Raw genomic sequence first — 25,611 nt, 5'->3', positions numbered from 1 at the left:
GCATATAACTTGTTTCATCTGCACTTGCTTTCAAATTGCCATTTAAACACTGATAACTTGAGTTATCCACATGAAATGACAGTGTTAATTTTTCAACATGACTTTTTTCTGTATTTCAAAATTCTATATTAGATATTAGAATTAATTTATAAAACTTGATTTGATAATATACTGTGTATATTCTTTTTATATTTATTCCTGTATTACAAATTTCTAGTTAAAGATCAATTTTTAAAAATGCTGTTAATGTAAAGTTCATATTTTGAATTAATGAAGAATATTGTTTATTGCAAATTGATATTTGCATAAAAGTTTTTCTTAATTTCATTTTCACTCTTTAATAAATGTATGAATAAGTGTAACTATTGCTTGTAACATAACTATCTATTACTCTCTGCAGGTTTGGTGACTCATGTACAGAATAGTGAGAAAAAGCCTGTGACAACAGGTCAGTTTTAATAAATCATTATTAATATATAAAAATATTTGTCATTCAATCTGTTCATCATATGTAGTGATCTCATAGGAATTGCATGTAATATTTCTGTTAATTATTGAAGTCACAGTTTTGGATATTATAACTATAATTGAAAATTTGTATGTCAGTCCTTACTCCATTCTAATTTATCATCATCTGTATGTTTTGCATATTAACACATATGGCAATTTTTTTAAATATTGAAATGCTTTGACAATTATAACTTTCTATATACTATTAATTGAAGAATTTTGACACAACTGTTGTATAAAAATCATGAGCTACTTTGCTATGTAAAAGTGAAAGCAACTTCTGTCAGATATTGATGTAGTAAATTTAGGAAAAAATTGTTTGGGCACTTTTTAATATAAAAACTTTTCAACAAATTTCATGTATTGCACATTATTTTGTAACATAAATATTTATCTATCAAATTTCAGATGTGTATACTGTACATATTCACAAAAACGAAAGACTATACAATAAAAGAGTCTTCTTTTGTCTTACACCTCAGGAAATAAGTCTTACAGCAGAATCAATCTTTGTTTAGAGGCTACGTACATAACATTTGTATGTTATGCTTACATATAATTCTGGTTTGTTAATAAATGATAAATAAATATACAGGAAAGTATCATCTAATCTAAATACTATGTATCATTTTCCTTTTCATTTATGAATTTTGGAAACGTTTGTTGTACTAAGTGTATCATATTTTTTTTCCCATAACATTTAGTTATAATGTTACTCTGACAATGGTGTTTAATATATTTGTTTTCTTACGTTAGATATTAATACTTTTTGGCTTACTTTAAACTAGAAGTATAAATTTTTTGTAAAATAAGAATGTAAAATTAATTATTTTTAAATTTATATGATTTAATTGCGTGCTGAATGGATTAAGAATAATACAGTAGCTCATTTTTTTAAATTATAGCATTGAAGAAATCTTATAAGGGATTATTGTAATATTTTTCAACTTTAAAAATGTTGCAGTTACCAAATTTAAAATTATATTACAGTAACATCTTGATTTAATTGACAAAATTTCTGGTTCATATGTTGTGAAAATTAACAGGGTATTAATTTTAAAATTTTATATGTAATTAAATTGACAGGGTTTTTTTCAAATCCAAGAATCACTGCACTTAAGAACATTATTTATTTAGTTAAATACAATTAGTTCTAAAAAAATGCTTGTTTGTTTGATTTAGGTCTAATACTTGTTAAATCAAGGTTTTATTGTATTAATATTAACTTTAGATTATTTTTATTGAATTTTGTAAAAATGACAAGCTTATAACAGTCTATGATCATATCATTTGGAAATAAGAGGTAAATAAATTTGCCTCTTTTATTTTCAAAATTATATTTTTAGAAGTAAATTTAAGTAAGGGCCTGTAATAGTAAACAAGTATGATGACTTGTTTACTATTATATTATACTATTTTTAAATTTTTTTTCATTATTAAATACAGTAGAGCGTCGGTTATCCGAAAGCATTTCAGTCGGCAAATTTAAATTTTTGCTAGTGCTGTGGCGCTGCAATCTTTGGCTATATCTTGGGCTACTCCANTGTTAGCCGCCCGGGGCGGAGAAAAATTTCGGCCACCCCTTAATTACGTATTTCAATTTATAAGACGAAAATTCAGTTTTTCCACAGAATAAGCAATGAAAAATGCGGTTGTAGTGTATAAAATAGTTCTATATGCCACTAGCGGTGTACATGAACACGAATGTATCGTGTATCGTACAAGCAAAAAAAATAAAAAAGGTCAACAGGTCGATTGCACCGAATTGAGTAAGAAATACACTTGCCAAGACACACTGTAAAAAATTAATTTCCTATGTAATATTCATAATTGCAATGAAGCCAAATCTGGCAATGTTGCTCGGAACCGACTGAAGCGCCACTTGTAGTCGTCCAATGCGCCAAGTTTGGCGCATGCGCCACGTTTTGGCCACCCCTGTACTAGATCATCTTCTAAAGTATATATTTTTTGATTTTTATATTTTTCAATATATTTATTTTGTTTGTACAAAATAAAAAAATAATTTTTAGCGATACAATAGCCATGATTATTATTTTAAAAAGTTTATGTTAGGCTTAACATCAACGAAAATTCAACACGAAGCGACATGCAACGGAGAAAAATTTCAACGTGGGATAGGTTAATATATTTTTTTGTACATAATCAGTTATCCGAACAACCCCAGTCCTCAATTGATTTGGATAAACGATGCTCTACTGTATTAAAAAAGTTTTGAGAATTTTTTTTTTCTAATGTTTTCTATTATTCTTATTTTTTGTTAATCTCTATAAAAAAAAGCAGGTTTCAGATAAAACTTAACTGACTTAATGTTTTTTAATGTTAATAATCTTCACCATAAACTTTGATTGTTTATTTTGTAATTTTATTAATGTACTAATAATATATTTATGCATTTTTTTATTTTAGAAGTTTAAATTGTTCAAATGCTAAATTGCTTCAATTTTCATGCTTTCTTTCAGTTTTTTTAGACTTAACTATTAGTTTCTGCCTTTTAATATAACTACAGAATTAGCATTTAATCTAATTTAAAAAGCTTAATTAAATTAATATTTATTAATTCAGTGATATTTGTTAATGTTCAAAAATCTTAAAGCAAATAAAACTAAACTGTTTTGTTTCTGAGAATAACTTCTGATTGAAGTGATTTCTTATAATAATATATATAGGAAATCACTTCAATATATAATATATATATGTATTTTGGCATTTTGAGTCTTCACATAGAAATAATTGCTATAAAATTATATTAGGTTAGTAAGAAAAAGTTTTCATTAGAATCAAAAGGAATTACTTATCTCAGAAAGGAAGCTTAATAGTTAATGCAAACAGAGATAAGAAACTTATAAACATATTATCTGCCTATTACAGAAATAAAAATAAAAAAATATACACTGTTTAAGATCCTAAATAAATGCAAAAGAAGAAATTTTTAAAAATATATTCAAAGTGAGGTGAATTTACTGCAAGCTGAAGATATTCTTGTAAAATTAATTTCATAAAAATTAAAATCAATATCAATTTTTTTATATAGTGAATAAATTTTTTTTATTGTAGTATAATAAAAAGGCATTTGGCAGTAGCTACTTTTATCATTTTTTATATATTAAATCTTATAATTTCATTATCATCATTATTATTATATATCATTTAATAGTTTTTTTTTTGTTTGTTTAAAACTTGCAAAATTATAAGATACTATAAAAATAATAGTAAGATTGAATAATATTTACTCTTGCTTTATGGCCACTTGCTTTACAACTTGCTGCTTTTATGATTGGAATAAATATAATTATAAATAAACAAAATACTTTACATATGCTAAATATGGCTTCCACAAGTGATGCAGCATAAATTTCAGCTGAATTGAAGTTCATTCCACACTAACACATGTTTTGAATTAGGATATACCAAACAGTCATAAATATATCTTGCAGATCCTTTTCAGGGGTTCTTAACCTGGAGTCTATGAATAGATTTTAGTGTCTGTGAACTTAGATCAAAAAAAAAAAAATTTAGATTTTTATATTCAGTAACTTACAACTGTTATAAATTCATTAGTAAAATTTGTGATATAGTAATAGAGATGGTACTATATCATAAGTTATTTTTTATTTGATAACTATTTCAATATAATTGATTTTTGTGATTCTGTGTGTTTAATTTTTTGTATTTAAAAACATTATTCTCGAGGCATCCACAGGCACCACCAGATTGCCAAAGGTTATATGACACAACAAAAATAAAGAACCAATTTTTTAATGAGAGAAACACAAACTGGAGAGTAATACATACTATGTTTTTGATATATCACCAGAAATGAAAATTTAGAGATGTTAAATTTGACAAGATTGGAAGCCACTAGATGGGTCCGCATGGTTAATATCTTGACAATATGTGAAGAAAAGATTAGAGTAAAATTAGAATGTACATAGTTTATTGTATAGTAAGAAGTTTATATCTTTAATCACTTACGTTTTTGTATTTAAGTTTCACTATAGATACACTTCATGATTCTGGGAATTAATTTCAATTTACATTGCTGACTTTTGAAATACGTTGGCTTGCTTTGAAAGGTTTGATAATACTGTAGTTAATTTCCAAGAACGAATGAAATTGCAAAAGTGGAGGGTCTACTGTAATTGTATAAAATGAAAAATAGGTTGTTGTTTTTGTTGAATTTATTTTAAAATAAAGAAAATTTACTTTTATTTATGTAAGTGAGATATATAGACTTTCAGTTTTTAAACAGTTTTGAAATAGTGGTTAGTGAGCACTAAGATTGGCTTTACTTTACTTCTAGACTTATTACACCACCACAGGTCATCAAGTTAGATTTGGAAAAACACTATTTTATTTTCAGAATGCATTTCGGACATAGAGTCCCTCATCAGCTATTTGCTACAAAAATTAATAGGAGGTTAACAATTTTATAAAAAGGCCGTGATTGACATAAATGAACAAAAATGTGGACTTACATTTGACATGTGGATTCGACGCGTTGAACATTAATTAAAAGATTAAGCATACGATATACAAGATTTCTCGTTAAAAACGGTAATGTTGGTGCAATAACGTAATAATAAACAGAGGTACCGGTAAAACAGTAAAGCCATAAAAATATACATTGTTAACAAATTGATAAGTAAATTCACAGTAACACGAACAGAGTAACAAGACGATTCGAAGTACATTCCAGGGTGACTGTCACCCTCATCCCTATCCGTTTTCACACCTCTCCCCTCCCCCACGCCTCCTCTGGTCAAATATGCGTACCACGATTCATGTAATTTTTGGCCAGAGTTGTTATTCATGATTTTCTCTTTGTTTTTAATTATTTCTAAGTGTTCGTACCATCTTCTTTTATAAGTATTTGGTTCCTTTCTAAGTATTTTGACAGTATCCTTTACAATCTGACAGCCTTCATTATTACAGTGGGCGGCTACAGCCGAGCTNGCTGCAATCTTTGGCTATGTCTTGGGCTACTCAAATATTTTACGTTTTTGATACTAAATTAACTTCTGAAGTATAATATTTTTTTGTTTTTATATTTTTCAATATATTTATTTTGTTTGTAAAAAATAAAAAAAATAATTTTTAACGATACAATAGCCATGATTATTATTTTAAAAAGTTTATGTTAGGCTTAACATCAACGAAAATTCAACACGAAGCGACATGCAACGGAGAAAAATTTCAACGTGGGATAGGTTAATATATTTTTTTGTACATAATCAGTTATCCGAACAACCCCAGTCCTCAATTGATTTGGATAAACGATGCTCTACTGTATTAAAAAAGTTTTGAGAATTTTTTTTTTCTAATGTTTTCTATTATTCTTATTTTTTGTTAATCTCTATAAAAAAAAGCAGGTTTCAGATAAAACTTAACTGACTTAATGTTTTTTAATGTTAATAATCTTCACCATAAACTTTGATTGTTTATTTTGTAATTTTATTAATGTACTAATAATATATTTATGCATTTTTTTATTTTAGAAGTTTAAATTGTTCAAATGCTAAATTGCTTCAATTTTCATGCTTTCTTTCAGTTTTTTTAGACTTAACTATTAGTTTCTGCCTTTTAATATAACTACAGAATTAGCATTTAATCTAATTTAAAAAGCTTAATTAAATTAATATTTATTAATTCAGTGATATTTGTTAATGTTCAAAAATCTTAAAGCAAATAAAACTAAACTGTTTTGTTTCTGAGAATAACTTCTGATTGAAGTGATTTCTTATAATAATATATATAGGAAATCACTTCAATATATAATATATATATGTATTTTGGCATTTTGAGTCTTCACATAGAAATAATTGCTATAAAATTATATTAGGTTAGTAAGAAAAAGTTTTCATTAGAATCAAAAGGAATTACTTATCTCAGAAAGGAAGCTTAATAGTTAATGCAAACAGAGATAAGAAACTTATAAACATATTATCTGCCTATTACAGAAATAAAAATAAAAAAATATACACTGTTTAAGATCCTAAATAAATGCAAAAGAAGAAATTTTTAAAAATATATTCAAAGTGAGGTGAATTTACTGCAAGCTGAAGATATTCTTGTAAAATTAATTTCATAAAAATTAAAATCAATATCAATTTTTTTATATAGTGAATAAATTTTTTTTATTGTAGTATAATAAAAAGGCATTTGGCAGTAGCTACTTTTATCATTTTTTATATATTAAATCTTATAATTTCATTATCATCATTATTATTATATATCATTTAATAGTTTTTTTTTTGTTTGTTTAAAACTTGCAAAATTATAAGATACTATAAAAATAATAGTAAGATTGAATAATATTTACTCTTGCTTTATGGCCACTTGCTTTACAACTTGCTGCTTTTATGATTGGAATAAATATAATTATAAATAAACAAAATACTTTACATATGCTAAATATGGCTTCCACAAGTGATGCAGCATAAATTTCAGCTGAATTGAAGTTCATTCCACACTAACACATGTTTTGAATTAGGATATACCAAACAGTCATAAATATATCTTGCAGATCCTTTTCAGGGGTTCTTAACCTGGAGTCTATGAATAGATTTTAGTGTCTGTGAACTTAGATCAAAAAAAAAAAAATTTAGATTTTTATATTCAGTAACTTACAACTGTTATAAATTCATTAGTAAAATTTGTGATATAGTAATAGAGATGGTACTATATCATAAGTTATTTTTTATTTGATAACTATTTCAATATAATTGATTTTTGTGATTCTGTGTGTTTAATTTTTTGTATTTAAAAACATTATTCTCGAGGCATCCACAGGCACCACCAGATTGCCAAAGGTTATATGACACAACAAAAATAAAGAACCAATTTTTTAATGAGAGAAACACAAACTGGAGAGTAATACATACTATGTTTTTGATATATCACCAGAAATGAAAATTTAGAGATGTTAAATTTGACAAGATTGGAAGCCACTAGATGGGTCCGCATGGTTAATATCTTGACAATATGTGAAGAAAAGATTAGAGTAAAATTAGAATGTACATAGTTTATTGTATAGTAAGAAGTTTATATCTTTAATCACTTACGTTTTTGTATTTAAGTTTCACTATAGATACACTTCATGATTCTGGGAATTAATTTCAATTTACATTGCTGACTTTTGAAATACGTTGGCTTGCTTTGAAAGGTTTGATAATACTGTAGTTAATTTCCAAGAACGAATGAAATTGCAAAAGTGGAGGGTCTACTGTAATTGTATAAAATGAAAAATAGGTTGTTGTTTTTGTTGAATTTATTTTAAAATAAAGAAAATTTACTTTTATTTATGTAAGTGAGATATATAGACTTTCAGTTTTTAAACAGTTTTGAAATAGTGGTTAGTGAGCACTAAGATTGGCTTTACTTTACTTCTAGACTTATTACACCACCACAGGTCATCAAGTTAGATTTGGAAAAACACTATTTTATTTTCAGAATGCATTTCGGACATAGAGTCCCTCATCAGCTATTTGCTACAAAAATTAATAGGAGGTTAACAATTTTATAAAAAGGCCGCAATTGACATAAATGAACAAAAATGTGGACTTACATTTGACATGTGGATTCGACGCGTTGAACATTAATTAAAAGATTAAGCATACGATATACAAGATTTCTCGTTAAAAACGGTAATGTTGGTGCAATAACGTAATAATAAACAGAGGTACCGGTAAAACAGTAAAGCCATAAAAATATACATTGTTAACAAATTGATAAGTAAATTCACAGTAACAATTTGAAGACTAGACAAGAAGCGTATCATAGTAGTTTTGAAATATTTTTTAAATTTTACATATTATTTATGAATAATTATATAGTTATACTATATTTTTCATAATTTTTTAAAAATGATTCTCAATTTTGCTTTATGAAACAGAAACAGAAGATGGCAAACATGTACTACCTAAAAGTTTGGAAAGTATTCCCAGAGCAGACTATTTTCCTACACAAAGACATCGTTGGAACACAAATGAGGTATTATTATTATTATTGTAAATTATCATAACCTCAGGTTATATGCATGATAGTATCTGTTTTAAGTCAGCTTGAAGGCCAGGTATATGCTGTTTTGTGGGAAATTATGGTAATAGTTTATATTAATTAGAAAAATTTTTATTCATATTTATTTTTATTTAAATATTTCGTTAGTTATCCTCAAACTGTGTTGTTATTAATTTAGAAATTATTACAATAAAAAAGCAGGATAAAACTGGATGTTTGTATTTGATGCTTAGTATTCTGATAATTAATGTTTTGACAGAATTAAGTTTTTTTATATTAATTTTTGTATTTCTGATTGTTTTCTATTAAGTATCTCTCTGAAATTGTTAGGACATTGTTTGAAATTTATATATACAGTGAAAACTGCTTATGCGACCACCTGCATTTGACGGGCACCTGTCAAAATGGGCAAAAATTTCTGGCACTGAATAGTTTATCCATAGAGTCACCAATAAGTTACCTGTATTGAACAACCACCTGTGTAACGCAACTGCGGGCATCGATTTTTGGTCTGAAACAACATACAACAACTGTAATATGCAACCACTTCCGTGAATATATTTGGTCTAAACTATTGTTCAACAACGTTTTCCCCCTCCTAATATAATGAATTAGTCTAAACTCTCGTTCGAACCCACCTTGGGCACTTCTCCCACCCTTGAAATTAGGTGCAGGTGTTAATGAATTAGTCTAGCAACAAGGATATTCATTTCAATTTGTTCAAAATTGTCCAAAAAATGAAAGAAATGCAAAGTGCTGTCATTAGAAGATTGTGTTAGTTATCACAACAGCAATTAGCAGCAAAGTTTAACTGTGGGAAAATGAAATTGATTTTGCCGTAGACCTACAGTATTTTCATTGGGGGTATAAAATATTGTTCATGATACAATTAATCGTCTGATCTCATAGTTTGATAAAATTTATTTTTATTTATTTATTTTGAAGCTCATATACAGTACATGTGCGATAAATAGTTTCTGTATCAACGTACCTTATTTCCACGATATTTTTAGAAAAATAATATCCAAGTAATTTTCGCACACAAAATATTCAAAAAACAATAAATGCATTAATGCAAAAATCAGTTTTACAGGCAATATTCCTTTTTTGATTCCGCAATGACAATCACGGAATGTAGTGAAATCATATAATGAGAAGAAAAAATAAAATCGTTTTATTATTAATTAATAATTTTTCTTATTGTACTTAAGAAAATATTAAATATTAAAAAATACAGTATTTTTAAAGTTAAAATAAGATTAAACTAACAAATACCAAAAACAAAGTGATGTAGAGATATGACGCACTTGTATATCAATGACACANAATCGTTTTATTATTAATTAATAATTTTTCTTATTGTACTTAAGAAAATATTAAATATTAAAAAATACAGTATTTTTAAAGTTAAAATAAGATTAAACTAACAAATACCAAAAACAAAGTGATGTAGAGATATGACGCACTTGTATATCAATGACACAATACATGTAACTGAGGAGCAAACGAAAAGAACAGAGTCGAATTAATTAAGTCGGAAAAAAGAAAATGTGCATTATAATCAAGGAAATGTGACTATTGTATTAATCTTTAAAATATTGGTATTAAATATGTCTTATAAAATTATGACAACTCCTGTAAATTGAGTTAACCAATAAGAATAAAATACAATACCAATATAGCCCTATTGTTGAAAAAATTTGCTTATTTTTGCTCACCTCAAGTTTTGCTTAGTAGAAATGGCTAAAAAGTGCACAAAATATGTACGGAAATATGGTAGTACAGCACCACCTGTATTGGACGACCACCTGTCTAAAAGACCACTTTTTGAAGGAACCATGGGTAGTTGCCATAGACAGGTTTTACTGTATATACATAATTTTTTCAACACAGTTTTAACAATCTTTTGCCACATTTCTAATAAAAATTTGCTAGAATAAATATATATCAATCCAAACTAAAAATATTATTTTTCCATCATTTCCAATTCAATGTTAATTAAATGAAATGAAATGCTTTGAATAAATTAATTTTTATAATCATATCTATAATATTGTTTGTCTTTTGCTTCTGCAAAATATATATTATTGTTACTAATTTCTCATTAATCATAAACATTTTTAAATAGGAACTCTTAAAATTATTGATATAAGTTATTGGGCTGCAATTTTTAAATTACAGACCTGTAAATCCCACTGGCATATATCTGTCTGTAAGAGTTAGATAAAAAGTTAGATAAATGATAGTCAAGACCAGATATGGAAAGCTTAGAGACAGGAGGCCCCAATTAAATTTATACAAACTTCTAGTCTGGATTGGAAGTAACATTATTTCAGTTAAAAAATTTTCTCCAGAATGGAGTGAGTGAGATGACTGGTAAGACTCTATTGTTATCAGGAAAAGTATGATGTACAGGGGCAAAATATTATTTAAAATTAAAATCAAACATTTTAAATTGAATTGATTAAAAATTGCAGTCTAGCAATGAGATGATGACACAAAAATTTTTTGCTCATAATTTATTGAGAAAGTATTAATATTTTGGTATATTTATAATAGGTATTGTATAATGAATATACAGTAGACCCCCCTATAATGCTTAGATACGTTCCACGTTAATCAAATTTTACATTGTAGGAATGATTAAATACATGAGCCAATCACAGCCCAATAGGTGTGAAGTTTACGGACTCAGGCTGTTTGAAAGGTTTTCTTCTATAAAATTAACCGATTCTAGACTAATTCCACTCAAGATTTCCAAAACACGTATAATTTTTTGAGGATAATCTGTATAAACTATGCTATAAACAAAAAATTATAGGATTACTTACCGAGCGTGCATCATTCGACTACGCCGTTGCTCAAAGCTTGTTTTCGTCGCGGAACAGCACACGAAACGGTGGCCGTGATTTCTGATAACGAATTTTTTGCAGAAAAATAACTTGACCTTTGGAGACATCATTAATATAAATAATTTTTATGGCCGTTGAATAAGAAATGTTTCTTTCACAAGAAATGTATAAAATTAGTGCTGTATTAGACTTAAGGTACCTAATTTACATACTGTACAGACGATAATAAACTCAACTTATTGCCTAAAATCTCCGTAGCGTGGCGCCACGCTAGACGGCGGAAATTATATATTTAATTATAATAAAGTTACAATAAGTTAATATATAATTATATATACAGTACCTAATTTATATATAATTAATATATAATTATATGTACAGTACCTAATTTATATATAATACTGTACAGACGATAGCAAACTCAATTTAGCCGTTCCGTAGCGTGGCGCAGGGCGGAGGAAAGTTGTTCGGCTGCTCATTCACTATTGGTCCAGATTCTATCAATCTTGTCGCGAAACGAGTCAGCGACGACATTTTAGGAGTCCTTTATACGAATGTTGCTACAATTTTTTTGCTACGTTATAGGAATTTCCATTATAGGAACGCACGTTATAGGGGGGTCAAATGTATCATCATTATTGTGAATTAAATAGTTATATTAAACATGCATAACAAGTAAATAGAATTGTTACGTAGAAGTTAAATGGGCAGCCAAGAATACTATGAAGTAAAAATTTTAATGTCTTTATTAAAATAGCTACCAAATAATGTTTATCTATAGCAGTCTTTTAGATAACAGAATTTCCAATACTAATCTTACAAGATATTTTAAACAATATTTGAAAATATTTAAAATTGAAATAAACTTTTAAATGTTTACTAATTCTTTATTAATAGAAGTGTACAATAAAATTTTATTATATGTATTTGACAATATGAACTTAATAGATTAAACACTCTTTTTAACTTATTAACTTATAACAAAAAAACCAAGCTGTGTTAAAATTAATATAATTAACTATTTTGTAAATGTGGTAAGTTTGTCAGTTTTGCATTTAATATAATTAATTACAAATCTACAACCACATATGCATTTGCTGAGAGAGAATTTTTAATTACTAATATTTTTAGCTTACTCCTATAGAAACTATTCCACAAATAGAACATTTCATTTAAATTTTAACTTCTGAAGAATTCTAAATACAAATTTAAATGTAAACGAGTTAAATAAATAAAATATAAGGATAATGATAAATAAAAATAAACTTAAAAATATACAAGGTTAACAAAATACAAATAAAACATGAAAATAAGAAAAATATATACAAAAACTATGAGAGTATAACACAAAAGCTAAATATGGTATTTGTGACTTTGAAAGATATTTGGACAAAAAGATGTGATTTGAAAGATGATTTATTTCCAGGCTGAAGGTAATGTGTTTGCATCTCTCACATTCAGGCACTGCTCTTTGATCTTGCTCTTGTAAATCTCTATTTTTTTCCATATACATAGTGATGGTTGAAGAACGTATCTTTTTAATGATATTATAATAATCGTTAACCTCATATTTTTCATAAGTTATTTAGTCAACTTATTCACATTTAAATCTGTATTTAGAATTTTTCAAAAATTAAAATTTAAATGGAATGTTCTATTTGTGAAACAGTTTCTAAAAACAATTTAAGAAACTTGACGATGGCCTATAGGAGTAGGCTGAAAATGTTAGTAATTAAAAATTTTTTTTTCAGTAATGTGTAGGTGGTCGTAGATTTGTAATTTATACTCTGCTGAACATGTTCGAACTGTAATATAATTAATGTTTATTATTGTTAAGATGATTCAAGTATATACATAAATTTAAGGAGAAATTGTGGCACATACGAGTAATATGTAATTAATAATGCATTTATTTAATTTTCTTAGTATATAAGTTAAAATTTTTAGATTAATATAGAAGTCTATAGTTTTGTTAAATCTAATAATACATTCCATTTATTTTAAATAGGAAATTGCATCAATTTTAATCAGTTTTCATAAACATGAAGAGTGGTTATCCAAAGAGGTGAAAATTAGGTAATATAATTCTATTCATTTTCAATAATAGTAAAATATAAAATAATAATTAATTTAAATTGAAAATAAATTTAAAATATTAATTTTTACTGTACATTCTGCCTTATGCAGTTGTATTACATGGATAGTTTAAAATGTAAATAAATAATACAGTAGAGCGTCGTTTATCCGAAACGTCGGTTATCCAAAAGAAATCCAGTTGGCCTAAAGTATAATTTTTGTTTGTTTTTATATTTTTCAATGTATTTATTTCGTTTGTAAAACATAAAGAAATCATTTTTAACGATACAATAGCCACGATTATTATTTTAAAAAATTTACGTTAGGCTTAACATCGACGAAAATTCAACGCGAAGCGACACGCAACAGAGAAAAATTTCAACACGGGATAGGTTAATATATTTTTTCGTACATAATCGGTTATCCGAAAAGTAAGTTATCCGAACAACACCAGTCCCCAATTGATTCGGATAAATGACGCTCTACTGTACCATTATATTTTTATGTTAAAATTCATATTTGTATGCTGTTTTTTTTCTTATTTTAGTTGTAAATATTATCATATTTCCTAAATTCTAAGAGGCAACATGAGTGAAATAAAACTTTAAGATTTTTCTTTTATGGAGGGAAAAATTTTTAAATAGCTAATTCTATTAAAGTTTCTTACTTAACAAGTTACAAAAATAATATTAATGCCATGTGAAATAGGCAATGTTGGTCAATTTTTGTTTTTCTGCATATACAATAAAGCATCATAATACAAATTAAACACTTATTTCTACCAAAGTTCATTTGAACTGATATGAACATTGAACAATATAGCTGAAAAATATCTATTGGTCTAGAAATAGTATAAACACACCATTTGTCTGTGTGTGATAACTGCAAAATTTAAAATTACTGATTGATATCAATAATTTTAATTTTGGGGTGTAAAAATGTAAAATGCCATTGATTCTAAGATGTATCTCTATTTTAGACAAGTAAAAAAGATTAAAAAAACAAAAATGTGCATTTCAGAATCCAGAAAATATGGTACATTTTTTTAACATTGGAATAATTATAATTAATAATAAACACAAATGTGCATTTCTAAATTGAACTTCAAAAGTTAATTTTTGATTTATCATAAATGAGCATAACTTCATCTATATTTTTACTACAGTTATCAGAAAAATAGTATTTTACTCTCCTATTCAAATTTTAAATAATTCTTTTAAAATTTTTATTGCTGCACTTAATTTAAATAATAAAGATTTGTAGTGTTGGATATGGTTCAGATAGTTCTATTTAAAATTAATATTACTCTCTCAAAACTTGATGGAATATCTCTAGCCATATGTATTTGAAAATTGTATACATAAGTTGCTTATGCTAACAAGTATCAAATTCTGAGACAAGTGTTTTTTGCTAGAGAGTTGAAAATTATTTTATTTAGATAGAAAGATACACCCTGTATAAAATAAAACTAAATCATTGGTCAAAATACATTTAAAAAGAAAATCTATAGTAAACAATGTCTGAGTTTAACTTAGATTTTTTTAATTGTTGAATATTTACATTGACATGACTATTAAAAAATTTTTTGTTTAGTTTTAAATTTCTTTATTTTTCATTGTTAATAATTGTTACTAGTGAGAATTATTGGTTAACCCTGCGTAAGTCGCTAGGAATGGGGCCCTTACTTGAGTCGATGGGTCTTACAGACCCAGTGTTTTTAATATGAAATAATTCAATTTTATCTATCGCGTAAAGAAACTACAGTTTCTTAGTTTGATTCTGCACTTTGTTTTCTATCTAGTGATATAAATTACTTGCGTATTGACAAAATGAATTTTTTAATATTTATTTTTATGTAATTCGATATGAAAAACGCAAAAAAAAAACATATCAAATTTCAACTCGCTGTAATTTATCTCCTGTTTCACCGATTGCCATCGGGTTTGTTTGTAAGTGGGGAAGAAATATGACACTTTCAAGCGAAGTGAGTAGAACTTTTGCACTACTGCGAGAAAATTTGTCAACCACCCCGCGTTACCCCCTATTGCGAAAGTCAATAAACTTTAATTGTTTTATGACTCTATTTTCAACACTTCTTTTCTGAGTTGTAAATCAACTAATTGACAAAGATTTTACTTCATTTTACTTATAAGAATGTTGTCTTTATGATTTAATAGATAGTTTCATATGATTTTTAGACATAATTTTTATTTTTTATCTGATATAGTCGTGTGTTAGGCTTAACTCGATCACCTATTTTCAAAAATTGACATCGTTCAAAATATTATAGAATTCATCAAAATTATTTGCTTATAGTTTAGTTATAAATGTTTTCTGTGCATGAAAAGAAGCGATCGAAAAAATAATGGGTGGACCATCAAAAATTCGGCAATTTACGACATGCTCTCGATTCTGAAATTTGTTTTCTTCATAATATAAAATTTTTACAAAATAATACTTAAAAAATACATCCATGTCAATACCTGAATGTTATAAAAATGCAATTATCAAAAATTTTGTAATTTTCACAATTTGTATTGTCATAATTTATTTTTGTTTTTTTCTGTCGCGCGTTGCGTATTGCGCGACAACAAAGTCGTAACGCGATTAAACGCAGCGATTTCATTTATAATTACTTAAAATGTAGTTTACGTTCTTGTTTTAGTTTTGTTTTGTTGTTTAGCGATGGAAAATAAATAGATAATAATTGCAGATAACAATTTAAAGTATTTTTATCAGATTAATTTAGATTATTTGATTTTACAATAATGATAGCTATGCGATATGATTGTCGCATAGTTGTAATTTTTCACTTTATATCTAATTAGCTCTCATAATGTTTAGGGGCTAATTAGCTAACATATACTGTAGTTCTTTTATTTCGTTTGATCGAGTAAGCATCTTCTCAGAATTGTCTTGTGGGAAATTGACTGCGATAAGAATTAGCCTTTCACTTAAATCAATGTCAGAATGTAAATAAAAGTTAGTTAATCGCCATTTTCATCGTTTTCAGCTCTAATTTCGCTACTTTTCATTTTAATTGACGTTATTTAAACAAATGTTTGTTTTGTCAGGAACATTCAGGAGTAAAATTACCAGAATTACGGCTCTAAAATGAAGAAGATAGCTATTTGTAAGGTTTGCTTACATTCTGACTTTAATCACGTTGATTGGTTCTTCGCGGGAAAATCCAGACCAGATGGTTCTGAAGAAACCTCTCATTCGTTGAACTTAAATCAGTCATAATATAAATTACCAATTACAGTGTAATAGGCGTAGAAACAAAAATTTTAAAGCCAATTAACAGCAATAACATCTTCCATAGACTTACTATAGAGAGTTGGAGTTTCCCGGGAATATTTATTGCTAGACAGTTTTGAGAACATGCTTACTCGTATATACATTGTGAAACAATATTTAATTAACAATTTATAGCTCAAAACGCGAATAAAACAAGCGAATTTACAGCGATTGTTTACATTTGATTTCCAAGATCATTGCCGAAAGGGGGGAGATATTTCCCGGCAATTTATAGCTAGACTGTTTTCACAAGTTTCCCATTGGTTAGTAAATGTAAAAAAATGCCAACTTGCATCGTCTAATATACGAAGAATCATCATAAGTAATATATAAAAATTATATGATAAAAATAGAATAATAATTAAAATGATTAAAAGTTAATTAGACATTAATTTTGAAAACAATATTATAACAAAAAAAAAAAAAAAATATAAATATATAAATAAATAACGATATTATAAAGTATAATAGACACCGCGCGACAACTTCAGCGCGATAAAGTTATTGCGACACTCGCTATCGGCAACGGCGACAAATTAATTGACGTTTTTTTACCCCCTCCGTGAGTCGCATGGGTCTGTCATACCCATGCGACTCGTAAAGCATTTTTTTTCTAAAAAATGAGCGTTGCTATGCAAAAAATTTTAACAGCCTGTTAATCTAATTAAAAAGTTTGAGGAATATTAATTTTTTCAAATTTTTCAAAAAATATTTAATATTAAAAAATTTTGACTAAAAATCGCGTCGGGTCTGTCAGACCCATGCGACTCACAGAAGGTTAAAGACTCTTAGAAAGGGATAATACATTTTGCTTGTGCTTTATTGATTTAGAGAAAGTGTTTGACAAAGTGAGCTGGAATAAAGTTATGACAATTTTAAAAGAAATAAGAATTGATTGGAAAGAAAGAAGATTGATAAAAAATCTATACAGAGAACAATGTGCAATTTGTGAGAATGAAAGGGAAAGAATCTGAAAGATTGAACATTAGCAGAGGGATCAGGCAAAGTTGCTTCTTCTCACTTACCTTGTTCAATTTGTATATGGAAAGGATGATAGGTGAAGCTGAGATGATATGGGAAGATGTGAGAATTGGAGGAAGGAAAATTAAAAGTGTACAATATGCAGATGATATGGCAATACTGGCTGAAAGGCAAGAAGATTTGAAAGAAATGGTGAGGAAGCTTGAGGAAAGCTATAAAAAAGGACACAAAAGTAAATGCACAAAATGCAAAAGGCATTAAGTGTAGGAGGGAAAGAAGAGAGACAGCTGGTAATTGAAGGGAAGAGAATGGAAGAGGTCATCTGTTTCAGATGTCTTGGCAGCATTATCACAGCAGACTAGAGATGTGAAAAAGTTCAGATGAGAATTTGAATTATCTAACAAATGTTTATGAAAATGAGAACAATACACAGTGGGACTTTGGATCAGGATTGAGAAAAAGAATAGTGAAGTGTTTTGTGTGGAGTATACTCTTGTACAGAGAAAATCGGATGCTGAGAAAAGTAGAAGAAAAGAAACAAAGCATTTGAGATGTGGTTATGGTGAAAAATGCTCAAATTAAATACAGTAGACCCCTATAAAATGGGTTCATATAGTTCGGATTCCTATATGACAGTGAAAAAATTGCAACCATATTCGTATAAACACGCTAAAAGAGACTCATATAATTCAGTAAAATGTCATCGCTGACTCGTGTCATGACAGGATTGGTCGAATCTAGACCAATAGCGGATATTGCACAAACTGTTGAGTTTAAACGAGCAGCGGACCTACTAAAAACCATTTATTATTTAATGTCCATAAAAATTATATTTATATTAATGATGTCTCCAAAGTTCAGCAAATTTTTTTCTGAAAAATAATTTATCAGGAAGCACGTGAGTGCCATTCGATGCACCGCTCCACGACGAAAACAAGCTTAAGCAATGGCGTCGTCAAACGCTGCACACTTGGTAAGTAATCCTACAATTTTTTGTTTATAGCATAGTTTATATGGATTATTCCCAAAAAATTATATGTATTATAGAAATGTTGAGTCAAATTAGTCTAGAATCGATTAATTTTATGGAAGGAAACCTTTCAAACAGCCGTAGTCCGTAAACTGCATATGTGCCAGTCTGCGATTGGCTCATGCATTTAAGGACTCGTAGAAAATGGATTTCATAAAAACCAGAACGTATCTACCGTGTTTTAGGGATGGTCGACTGTAGATGAATGAAATGTACAATGAAGAAGTCCTCAGAAGAATTAACGAAGAAAGAAGATTGCTAAAAACAAGGAAAAGAAAGGTCAATTGTATAGGACATGTATTGAGAGAGAATGGTTCTGTGAAAGCAATTATAGAAGGATCAGTAGAAAGGAAAGGGAAGAAGAGGAAGATGATAATGGATGACTTAAAGGATGACATTTGATATGAGAGAATGATGACCTTGGTATGGAACAGAGAAAAGTGGAGGTAGAAGTGGATATAGCTCAAGAATTTGCTATTTCTTAAGCAGAGAACTAATGATGATTAATTGTTGGTATCATTGAGTGTCTTTAATTGTTTTGATTAAATGTCAAATAAAGAAAATCCATTAAAAACAAATTAAATTAGAACTAACATTTTCAAATTATTCAAATACAGTAGAACCTCGATTATCCGGACTAATTGGGGATAAAGGTAGTCTGGATAAGGAAAAATTCGGATAATTGAAACAAATACTTTAATTTGTCTTTTAATGATAATACAACACTTTTTGTTTTCGATGACATATTGGTAATATTAAAAATAAGTACTGTATTTAAATTGTGATCAAATTTTCAAGAAACAAATGTTCGTATTGAATTTGGACTACTACTAACCAGCGCTAACAGACTACCTATTGTTTAAAAGGCCCTCTGGTGGCACAAAAAGACAGATTTTATAAAATAAAAAGCAGTTGAAACTGCATTTTTATGAATAAAAATTTGACAAACTATTTATCATTTTATGATGACTAAAACTTTTTCGTCGTGTTTGTGGCTTTTAAGTAATGCATAAATCTTTGAGGCGTGAGGCCCTTCAGACCACGAGGCATAGGTGGTGGCCCACGTTTCCCATACGCTGCCCTTGGTCATAGAAATGATGTAATCGAAATATAAATTATTTATAAATATGTATGTCAAGTTATATTTTTATTATGACGCAAAATATATTTAAGAGTTTACGACCACTGTGCTGGGTGAGACGTTGTTGAAACAAAAAAAGTTATTCATTCCATCACGTACATAAACAGTATCATAATTCGCCAAGTGCAAATCAGCAAATTCATAAAATTTTTGTTTATTTTGAACAATCCGGATAATCGAAAATTTGGATAATAGAGGTCCGGATAATCGAGGTTCTACTGTATTTGAAAAGAGTTAAGAATTTCAAAAGATAGTTTACCTTAGAACTAAGGGTTAAAAATTGATAAAAATACAGAAATTTAATTGTTTTCTATTCTAAATTCAAAGATATAAAATTTATACTTTGTGTAGAATAATTTTTTCTTTGAAAATTAGATTCATTTTTATTTATTACTATCCTGAATTATATTGATACTATAATCATTCTTCAAAGCTTAAGTGACACTTTTAATATGATGATAAAATGCAAAAAAACTAACCAAAATGTATCTATCTTGACACTATTTCATAAACAGTAGATTTACTTGCTTGATCTATGCAATGATATTTTTATTGAAAATATAGAAAAATAATTATAAAAATGCTGTGTGTACAGAAGGTGATTGGATTTTATGCACTTAAGTATAGAGTTGGAAACTAATAAAGAATGATAATCAATATTGAAATGCCCATTTGATCAAATCTTGAGAAATCTTGTTTTAGGCTGTGTACACATTAGGCATTTTTAAACACGCGTTTTAAAGAATCAAGAGTTCTGCATAGGCGTACGTACTCAAACACGCGCGTCAAACATGCGTTGATAGATTTTTGTTAAAACGCGCGTTTTGAGATATATGTGCTGCCATGTTGTTGTACATTCGATCGCGCGCTTTCGGGTAGAGTGGATGTACGTCGGCTGAATTGGAGAATGATCATTTCGATACTGATCTATTTATTGATGAAATCTAAGAGAGACCAGCCATCGTCAAATGATTTTATAGATATTCTAAACGAATTTAAAGATTTGGGTTCATATTATCTTAGTTTTGGATACAACATCAGAAACATTCCATGTGTCAGTCTATCTCATAATATTGGGTGCACCCAAAATTCTCTTTGCCTCTGCCATCGTCTTTTATAGCAACGATGGAGGAGGCACACGCGAGCAATTACTTTCACGTCCATTTCCAAACTGAGCCAGTGCTAACGCTGAACTAATGCGTGTTTAACGCAACGGAAAACACCTAATGTGTACAAGCCCTTAAAATGTGCATTACCAAAATGTGCGTTTAAAAACATCTAATGTGTACACAGCCTTAAATTTAATGTTTCTTTTTTTATAAGCAGCTACTGTTCACATTTTTACAGAGACAATTTTTGTCTAAGATATCCAAATCCAAATAGTTTAACATTCTAATATCAGGAAACTGGATAGGAATGTCTATTTTTTATGTAATTGAGTGGAGCATAAGTGGAAGTTCCACATAATGCTCTGCGGAGTCAGCTTTCTGACAAAGTGTATTCAGTGGAAGCTGTGCATCAGTCAGTGTTTTGTCTGTGATCAAAGTTTAAAACAACCACAGACCTACTAAACATGATTTTTTTGTACATGTACAATTCAGAAAGGCCAATGTCATGATGGAATTTTGAAATTTTGTCAATAGGCTGATATATATTAAAGGTAAAGTTTGCCATGTAAAGTCTGTGGGCAATTGCTAGTTGTAATCTGATTGTGCACTGCATGCCAGTTGAGTTTCTGATTACTCTCAATTTACATTGACTTCTACAACAAATTTTTATTTTCATCTTTATAACAGATGTTTAACATTATTATTTCAATTTATTATTATTTAGTTTTTTGTCTTAATTTTATTTTATTTTTTTCAAATAAAGGAAACATATTCCCTAATTGATTTTCTTTGTGTAGTGTGTTTTATTATTCTATATTTTGGCATAATAATAATAATAATAATTTTTTGAACATTTTTTTTGAAATGTGTTAATTTTTTTAAAAGTTTATAGTATTAGCAATTGCAAAGTATGAACTTAATTAGTTGAAAATATTAATAAAATTAAATGTTTTTTTCTAACATCTATGATAAAAATTGAAATTTATATTAATGTTTAAAATAAAATGTCCTACTAACCTAAGAGAGTTTATTGAAGAGAAACAGAAAACTGGTATATATAGACTGTTTTCATATAAAATGATATGTTCATGAAAAAATATATAAATAAATATGCTTAAATCTTATATCATCATGTAGAAAACAATATTCTCTTTTGTGCTGCTGGCTTGGTGGCAGAAACAAATAATGAAATCAAACAATTTTATTTTTTATCAAAGTAATTTATAACATCAAACATTTAGATCATAAATATAATAAATTATACTGGAATTAGACTAAACTATAAAAAAGTATCACCTTTCAAACACTCCAGCAAATTATTTAATACTGTAAATTCTCCTTTACAGTATTAAATAATTTGTTGGAGTGTTTGAAAGGTGATACTTTTTTATAGTTTAGATCATAATTTAACATTTTTTTAAGTGTGTTTGTTTTTTTTTATCATAAAACTTCAATTTTTGGTGAATTTTTAAAATAAAATACATAGTGACCTTGAGTGACTACAATTTGGATTGTTTTGAAAGGTAAAGTACAGTAGAATCAACAACGTCGTGGTGAAAGGGGGGTTAAGATATGCAGTATAGTTATCTGGTAATCTTGGTCTTGGAGGTACTTTGTAAGATATAGTTGGAATAACCAGTAGGCACAATCATAAAACCACAGGTTAACTTTCAGTGCATTATCTCAATCAACTTTTGAGTAGTTGTTTCTTAACATAACAGATTCTCCTTTCATTGTTGAAATAACTTAGATACAGTCTCATGTCTCATTAAATATGATGAGATATTGCCATCTCTGATTTACAAAGTTTTTTGCTTGTTTTGACCAAAATGTATCATTAATCATAAAAATTAATTAATTCATGAAATAATAAAAACTATATTAAATAAAATTTTAACTATTTATTAAATTTATTTTAATAATATAAATAAGCTACATTAATTAAGACAATAAACAATTTATATTTATTTCAATAAAATAGTATTGAAATCTAAAAGTTAATTTTTTTATTTGTGTTATTTCGTAGTTATGTTTAGATATATAAACAAATATTTTTTAGAATTCAATATAAGTTTAAAGTATTAAATGCCTGGTAAGATCAAAAATGATCATTTAATGTATTTTTGAAATTTCAAAATCTTCTTAAAGATTTTAATTTCTATTATTTATTATAAGGATTTATTTAGATGAAAACTTTACTAAAAATTCACAGGCCTAAAAGTGGATCAATGCTCTTGTACAGTCGAAAACGTGTTCGTTATCGACGTGATGGATATTGTTGGAAGAAACGTAAAGATGGAAAAACAACAAGAGAGGACCACATGAAGTTAAAAGTTCAAGGCACTGAAGTAATGATACATTTTATTTTTATTGCTATCTAATTCACTTAATTTGAATTTAATTTTAATTGTACAGGTACATGTGGTATGAAATTTGAAATACTAAGAAAAACAATGTCATAATTTAGAAATAATTGCATCCAAATATTTTTATAATCATTCTTCTCAGAAAGTTCTATCCTAGTGCTATTTAAAAATCCTTAAAAGTAAACTTAAATAAGATATGTTAAAAGTATTATTTTTTAAACAGCAATTAATTTACCTCATACAATATGATGATAAAATACTGTATATATAATAAAATTAAGAATAATCTAATACTCAACTACAACTATTATTTATTTTTTTCAATGTTATTTTTAATTGGCTAAAACTGTAGTTTTTATTCACAAGAGGTGACTGATAACATAGAAACAATAAAGATAAATAGGAAAAACTAAAGTATACACATTTTCTTGTCTATACATGGTTTGTGTTAAAAAACTTTTCTATTTCAATGGTACAGTTGTTAGGTCATTGTGTATAACATAACAATTTTTCTATATGATTAAAATTTCCTCTAAAATCATTTTTACTTTTTGTTACATCAAGTTGTCATGATAAAATGTAATGGGGAGTCTTATTATTTCTTTGTTGGGTAAACACAAAAGACATGACATCAGAGATGATAGATCTTGCTACTCAAAGTGGCAGGTTGATGGTTCTGTCATGGTATGGGCTGACTTTGCAAGTCACAGAACAACACCAATCACATTTATCATTACAAGAATAAATTCTACTAAACCTCTATATTTAGAAACCTGTTTATTTTAAATTTCTTTTATCATCCCTGTGAGATTTGAGATAGAACTGTGTGTATGTGTCTTTATGTAAACTTTGTAAAATAAATAATTTTGAAGTAATGCAGGCAATCTTATAATGAATTTATAATTTATTTAAAATAGAAAACCAACTTATGTATGTATTAAATATAGTATATGTAAAAAAAATTTTTTCCATAAAAATTTACACTTAAGTCTAAAAACCAAGAATAAGAGATTTTAATTATAATTCAAAATAGCATTCGAACAACTAAGATATCTATTAAAGTGATACATTTTATAATGTGATATTTTTTTCCATGTAATGTGAAACTGTTACTTTTTGGTTTGACATTAATGTAGTAAAAGTTTGCAGGAAAATGTTAGAAAAGTCAGGAGATGATGATGAGGAAAAAAGAGAGAGGAAATCCTGTAATAGTAATAGTAAAAATATTATATGCCAGTTGGTATTTTAGCTATTTAATATAAGTTATACACACTGCAAATACTTGTGTAGCACTGATTTAGCAAGATGTTCAATTAAAAGTTGATACACATATTTAATCAAAACAATTTATAAGAAAACATTTTATAAAGACACATCTTATTATTGTAAAATTTGCAGCATTATAATGAATTATAATTTTAATTATTTTATTTTTACTATAAATTTAGGATTTCTTATTAATTATAATAAAAATTGACTAAATTAAAAATTATTTTTTAGTGTATTTATGGTTGTTATGTTCATTCTGCCATTCTACCAACATTTCATCGTCGATGTTATTGGTTACTACAGGTTAGAAATAAATTTATTTTGTTTTACGTCTGAAAGTTTATTTGATGATAAATGTATTTGATTAATATTACAGAACTCGGATGTTGTTCTAGTACATTATCTGAATGTTCCCTATAGTGATGATAACAAACTACTTGTTACACCAAGTTTGAGTTACTGTGCTGATAAAAAGGAATGGACAAAAGAGGAACTTGTATCACAACTAAAACCAATGTGTATGTAAAAATATTTTATATTAATCTTACTTTATACAGGGGTGCACAACCTGCGGCCCACGGGCCACATACGGCCCCCTATCAATGTTTATGCGGCCCGCGGACAGTACAATTCAAATCCCTTCTTTCGAAGTTTCTAAGTGTAGAACTTTTTCCCTTTCACAAAGTCATTAGCACCTAACTGTTTTATGACTTTCCCTGAGGTGAGAAATGGGGGATTGTTCTATAAATAAGTCTATTTTTAGCTAACACTTTCTGCTTTAGATATCGAATATTTTAAAATGATGTTAGAACGTCATTTCCGATGTTATCGGAAAGTTTCTATTTTGGCGGGAAATCTTCAATTTTATGCTTCGGAAAACTTGCCTATTCGTCTAAATAGCGTCAAATAACAAAAATAAGTGAAAATAGCGCTGAAAAAC

At 27.6% G+C, this 25,611-nt stretch overlaps 1 protein-coding gene across 1 annotated transcript in view; it reads left to right on the top strand.

The window, feature by feature from the left end:
• Positions 1–400: 400 nt before the first annotated feature.
• LOC111618381 (calmodulin-binding transcription activator 1-like) overlaps positions 401–25,611 on the top strand; it is a 77,815-nt gene continuing 52,604 nt past the window's right edge. The window contains exons 1-6 of the mRNA XM_023359894.1: positions 401–448; positions 8,423–8,520; positions 13,408–13,475; positions 23,249–23,384; positions 24,903–24,974; positions 25,048–25,189. Coding sequence (XP_023215662.1) covers positions 23,265–23,384; positions 24,903–24,974; positions 25,048–25,189 — 334 coding nt within the window. The 5' untranslated portion in view covers positions 401–448; positions 8,423–8,520; positions 13,408–13,475; positions 23,249–23,264. The remainder of the gene's footprint in view (positions 449–8,422; positions 8,521–13,407; positions 13,476–23,248; positions 23,385–24,902; positions 24,975–25,047; positions 25,190–25,611) is intronic.

This window comes from Centruroides sculpturatus, unplaced genomic scaffold (genome assembly GCF_000671375.1).
Source record: "Centruroides sculpturatus isolate CEXI.00-Female unplaced genomic scaffold, Cexi_2.0 scaffold10, whole genome shotgun sequence".
Classification (NCBI taxonomy): Eukaryota; Metazoa; Arthropoda; class Arachnida; order Scorpiones; family Buthidae; genus Centruroides; species Centruroides sculpturatus.
This window is presented reverse-complemented; position numbering and strand designations above follow the sequence as displayed.